Source organism: Pyricularia grisea, chromosome I (genome assembly GCF_004355905.1).
Source record: "Pyricularia grisea strain NI907 chromosome I, whole genome shotgun sequence".
NCBI lineage: Eukaryota > Fungi > Ascomycota > Sordariomycetes > Magnaporthales > Pyriculariaceae > Pyricularia > Pyricularia grisea.
In genome coordinates, this window is record NC_044973.1 from 1,322,513 (window position 1) to 1,327,713 (window position 5,201).

Sequence of the window (5,201 nt, forward strand, 5' to 3'; positions counted from 1 at the left end):
TATTAATAGTAGATTTTTTGCCTTTACGGGCACCGGCAGCAGACTTTTTGCCTTTACGGGCACCGGTAAAGGTAGCGGCGGCGGTAACGGTGGGCGTAAAGGCCCTAGGGCGGCCCGAAAGTAAAGGGTGCCGGGCAGGGCCGGCAGGCGTAAAATTATTAACGGCGCGAACCGCCAGGCCAAAAAATAATGGTTTAATTATTTTTTAATTTATATTAACGACGATATATTTATTAAATAATCGTTGAAAATAAATGGCCTATTTACGATAAATTTAATAAAACGTAAATTGGAAAGTTAAAACGAAAAAATTACGAACCAAAAAAAAACGGCTTATTTATAAACGGATTAAAAAAAAATCGGTAATTATTATAATATAAAATTTTTATTAAATTTTCGTATTATAATTGGTTATTTATAATAAATTAAACGTTTACGTAAATAAAAGGTTATTTTATTATTATTAAAAAATAATAAAATTCCCTTTATTTATTAGGAAATGGTTGGAATAAAATATTCGTTTATAACGTTAAAAAATTTTACGATTTCCCAAACGCGTTATTTTTCCTTTATTTATTTATTAATAATTATTTACGGGTTTAAAAGGTGCGTATATTTGCAATTAATATAGAAAATAGCCTGTATTTGTTCGCGGGCAAATATACGTGTGGGCAGATTACGTGTGGTGATACGTGATTTTAGAACACGTAGCAGAGATTTTAACGGATCTCTGCAGGATTGTAGATAGTTACAGAACGATAGATAGCATGCATGAGAATACCGTTTTTTATTTGTTATATTGTTTTTACCGATCGCAGCGATCACTCTATTCCTATCAACACTAATGTTAAAATAATTGAGCCTTTAAACCTATCAGAACAGCAGTCTAAGCCTAAACATCCACTTTACTCTGATACAAAATTTGTAAACGATAATGGTTCTTTGGCGACTTGCATTTTAACATCCTTATTAACAGTTTTGCTAACAATTTGTACGGTAAACTGTTTAGCGCCCCGCCCCCTCTTTGAGGGAGTCAATAACATGTAGACCCCAAGTAGCTCACAGTGACTGCTGTTATCTGAGGAATGTATTCCAAGACCGGTGTCCAGTCTTCTGTCGATGTGTTCCATTGAGTTCCTCACGAAGTATCAAAAACAAGGTCCAGTAATTGATCAGCTCGACTCAACCGAGGTTAGATTTGGTAAACATAACTGCGGAAATGATGGGCGTGGATCACACCAGAACGGCTAGATGTAGATCTGAGCCCTGCCAACAATAAATTCAGGGTCTACCGAGGATCTACCGAAGATCTACCGAGGATCTACGTGGACCGGGCTAATTAAAATAACAGCTGGGATGCACCTGGATCCCCTAGTAAACAGTAGAAAGGTCTACCACGCAATATACTTCAGCACCTGTCCAGCCAGGAAATGTTGTAGGTGATATATACCGAAAGAAAATATGTACATCTAATCCATGGAGTTACTGATGTTGACTGGCCGCGGCCAGCCATTCGCCACTGGTTTGTCTTCTTTGTTATCCTGACCGACTTTAAATATGAAAATCGGAAACTTTTGCCGACATTTGTTACGGCGGATCCCGTCATCCCTGAATCTAATCTAGAACGGTAATGCAACCAAAACTACGGCACACATCTTCCTCATCTAACGAAAGCCAACAATACACCATGCAACTCATCTCGCGCATCTCTCGTGTCGCCGCCATAGTCAGCATGGGCAACTCACCGACTGCCAAGGCTGTGAATAGTATTGCCATATCGGGTGGGAAAGATGATTATCATCCCAGTCTAGCATCTCTCTCAAATGCAGGTTATCGTGGAAAAATATTTAGCTTCCGTAGTGGTCATCAAGCGGTGTGGTACGATTCAGGCAGCGCTGTCTGCACGGTCAAATTGAGATACATATATTACATTTCCGAGGCCGAGGACGTACCGACGCTAGTTCTGTAAAGGAGAATGCGTAGAGTAGTCGGAGACAAACAGTCACAGCTTCTTCTGGCTATTATACGAGAGAGTATGGGCTTTGGACACGATAAGCATGACTGAAGACAGTATTCTATGTGGAAATCATATTTTTGGTGATGATTGTTGTTGTCCCATGATATTGCTGGTATCAACATGAGCAGATATAGGGTTGGTGAATTAATTTGCAAGTACCATTAAATGTTTAACTATTATACTTGGACAACTTCATCCCTTCAATCACGCCGACATCCCATTACAGAGCATTGGAAGTTCAGATGCCCTTCCACCATTCCCAAGCACGTGCGGTTTGAAGCCACTCAGTTGGCCTGAGCACCCTGAGAGTGGCACAGCTTCTCGCAGTAGTAGGTCATCTGCAACGGAAGTTTTTGTCAGAGGTTGTGACCAATAAACAATGCGTATCATCCCCACGTGTCAATCTTCTTACCTCATCTCCACCAATGTGCCAGCCGTCGGACAAGCACTCGATGCCGTCAAATTTGCAGTCGGGGCACGAGTCCCACTGGTGGCTACCAGTGTGGCGCGCCCGGTAGTAGCTGCAGGCGCACGAGGTGGCTGTAGTGTCGATCTCGTAGCTGACAAAGTTGCCGTAGGTCAGCCCGTAGGGTGTGCCGTTGCCAGTGCTGCCGTACGAACGGTTCTGAACGCAGACGGCCGCGCTGTGGAGCTTGGCAGAAGCGCTGTTGGGATAGTGATTTTAATGTTAGAGATTATTTCACCACGTGGTACCAGAAGCTATGGCCAAGAACTGGGGATAGGGCGATAATTTTTGTGGGGGAAGGTTTCACCATACCCCATGATAAGACCCGCAAGGGTAACGAAGCCGGAGATCTGCATTTTCGTCTTGGCGAGGACGCGGAGAGAGATGCTAAGTCCTGTGAGGGGGAAAAAAGGTGCGGGTTTGAAAGAGTGACTGAGGCTTGGCAATGCTGATGCAGAAGCTGCCTGAACCCTTTTCCAGACGAGAGAAGGGAGAAGGGGACCAGGCCTGATATAGGAATCAGGCTAAGCACGAATGAAGTCGGAATAAGATATCCATCGCATGCGACCCCACCGGAATCTCGGCAACGCTTCACCGCTCTCAGCAAATTAAATCTTTGGTATAGCCTCTGATATAGGCTGAACCATTCGCGAGGATCCCCCAATGGAACCTTAATTTTAAAATGTATAGCTTGCATCTGTCAGTTACCCTACCACCAGCTCCGGTTCGTGATGACTCGTAAACCTCCTATCAAGAAGCGATGGCAGGTGACTATTGCCCCTTCTCCGCTAGCGTATTATTTACCGAGTCAGTACGGAATACGTTACCCGAGGCGCCGCCACGTTTGAAGGCGTCGTCACGATGGTTGCTATACTGCTTTTGGCTTCGGTCGCTTGAAGCACCAGTCCCTGTTGATGTCGGTTAGCTTAACTGTAGGGTCGACTCTGGGTCCATACCACTGGGTCGGCAGCGTCGCAATATCGTATCTCCAGATACACTTACACACCCCATATCTCCTGAGAATAATGTTATCCTTAAAGGTGGCGATGTGGATGGCTAATCTCTAAGCGAGGACTGCTTGACTAGCCTTCAGACTTAGACGATTGCAACAAAGTCGAAAGCGTACGTATACTTTGTAAGATTGGAAGATTGAACAAAAGATAGGAACGGTGGAGGCTGTTGAGATTTACCCACGGGGAAGATCGGAGAGTAGACCGCCTATGCCTTGCAAGCACCTATAAAAAGACGACCATGATGCCACCGAACTGCCTCAAATCTTTCTGCTCCTCACCCGCTCAAGGCCACATTCTTTTGACCCCTACCATCTCATCCTCAGGTGCTCGTTTGCTCAAGCCCGCTTAGTCACTCAGTCGTTCAACGAAACTCATATTCAAAATGGTCTCTGTTCGCCTCGCCACTTACCTCGCGGCCTTCGCTGCTGCCGTCAGCGCCGCTCCTGTCGCCTCTGAGCCGGCAGTGACTCTTGACACCCTCAACGTCACCTCCACCGCTGACCGCAACCTCCGCAAGGGAGAACGTGTGGTCTATGGCTCCAACGGACGCAGTAATTACCCCCTTCTCCCTTTGGTCTTCGACCGGTGACTTTCAAACTCAGATTGCACCCCGACTAACCACTAGATCGGCCATTTAGCCTCCATCGTCTCTGAGTCTACCTACAAGCTTCTCCTGAAGCTCGAGGGCGTGTCTGAGGTGACCCCCGAGATTGACTGGGACTTCATCAAGGCCGGTGATGCCATTGCCGCTGCCAACGCCCTGCGCAACGACACCGTCTTGGACAAGCGCGCCTGCTCCAACGACATTTCCTACAGTATCACCAGCCAGCAGAGGTTCGTCGATTGGGACGTGCAGATGTCTCCGGTCGTCATCGGCGCCGGAAGCCACGGCATCGACATCACCATCTCCAAGTCGTGGACCGTCTCCAACGGCATCACCGCCAGCTCCGGGTTCGACCTCGGCTCCTTGTACAGCAAGCTCGGCGCCTCGTTTGGCGTTGACTACTCGCGCACCTGGACCACTTCTCAGGGTTTCCTGGTCCGTGCCACCGTCGACAAGGGCGAGACTGGCGTGGTCATCACTGAGCCTTGGGTCAACCGCAAGTACGGCAACACCTACCAGGGCTGCCCTGGCTCGCTGCGCCAGGTCGGCACCTTCATGGCCGACTCTCATGAGGTAAGTCTTTCCTCCCTTCACAAAGATTTCTTTCTGGAAATTCGAGTCCATAGTCAACTAACATCACGATTTTCTTCTTCTTTTGCAGAGTGGTTCGTACGAGGGTGTCACATGGGTCGGTGGTGCCATCACCGGCTGCATCAAGCGCCAGAGCAGCATTCCCCTGTCCCGCTGCCAAGGCTCGGGCAACTTCCGCTAAGTTCTTGTCAATATGGTGTCTTGCAACACCTCCGGAGCCTAGCCAATGTTCTCGTCCGGAGGTAATTTTGAGCTACAACGGGATAGCTTTTGATGTCACTGCGCTCTAGAGCGCGATAATGAGAAGGGGAGGGTCTAAGATGGTTGAGGGGGAGTGTGTTCATGCGGATAATATTGCTGGGAACCGAATTTCTTTATATCCTTCGGTTTTTGCCACCTGCATTTCTGCACTTATGTTACTTGATAGTATTAATTGCGCCAAGGTGGGATACCCCCGCTGACAACCTTAGCACTTAATGAACTTATTGAAATTGACTGACTTCGAGAAAT

At 47.1% G+C, this 5,201-nt stretch overlaps 2 protein-coding genes across 2 annotated transcripts; one reads left to right on the forward strand and one right to left on the reverse strand.

Moving 5' to 3' along the window:
* Window positions 1-2,274: 2,274 nt before the first annotated feature.
* On the reverse strand, window positions 2,275-2,931 carry PgNI_05464 (uncharacterized protein). The gene is made up of 3 exons (XM_031125495.1): window positions 2,796-2,931; window positions 2,430-2,682; window positions 2,275-2,355 (listed from the first exon to the last, which is right to left on the reverse strand). Exons 1-3 carry the CDS (start codon window positions 2,837-2,839, stop codon window positions 2,302-2,304), a joined length of 351 nt encoding a protein of 116 aa, XP_030983031.1. The 5' UTR covers window positions 2,840-2,931; the 3' UTR covers window positions 2,275-2,301.
* Window positions 2,932-3,878: 947 nt separating this feature from the next.
* Window positions 3,879-4,872, forward strand: PgNI_05465 (uncharacterized protein; the record flags this gene model as incomplete). The annotated part of the gene is made up of 3 exons (XM_031125496.1): window positions 3,879-4,047; window positions 4,135-4,673; window positions 4,762-4,872. The coding sequence occupies 3 exons, from the start codon at window positions 3,879-3,881 to the stop codon at window positions 4,870-4,872; spliced, it is 819 nt and encodes a 272-aa protein (XP_030983032.1).
* Between the last annotated feature and the right edge of the window lie 329 nt (window positions 4,873-5,201).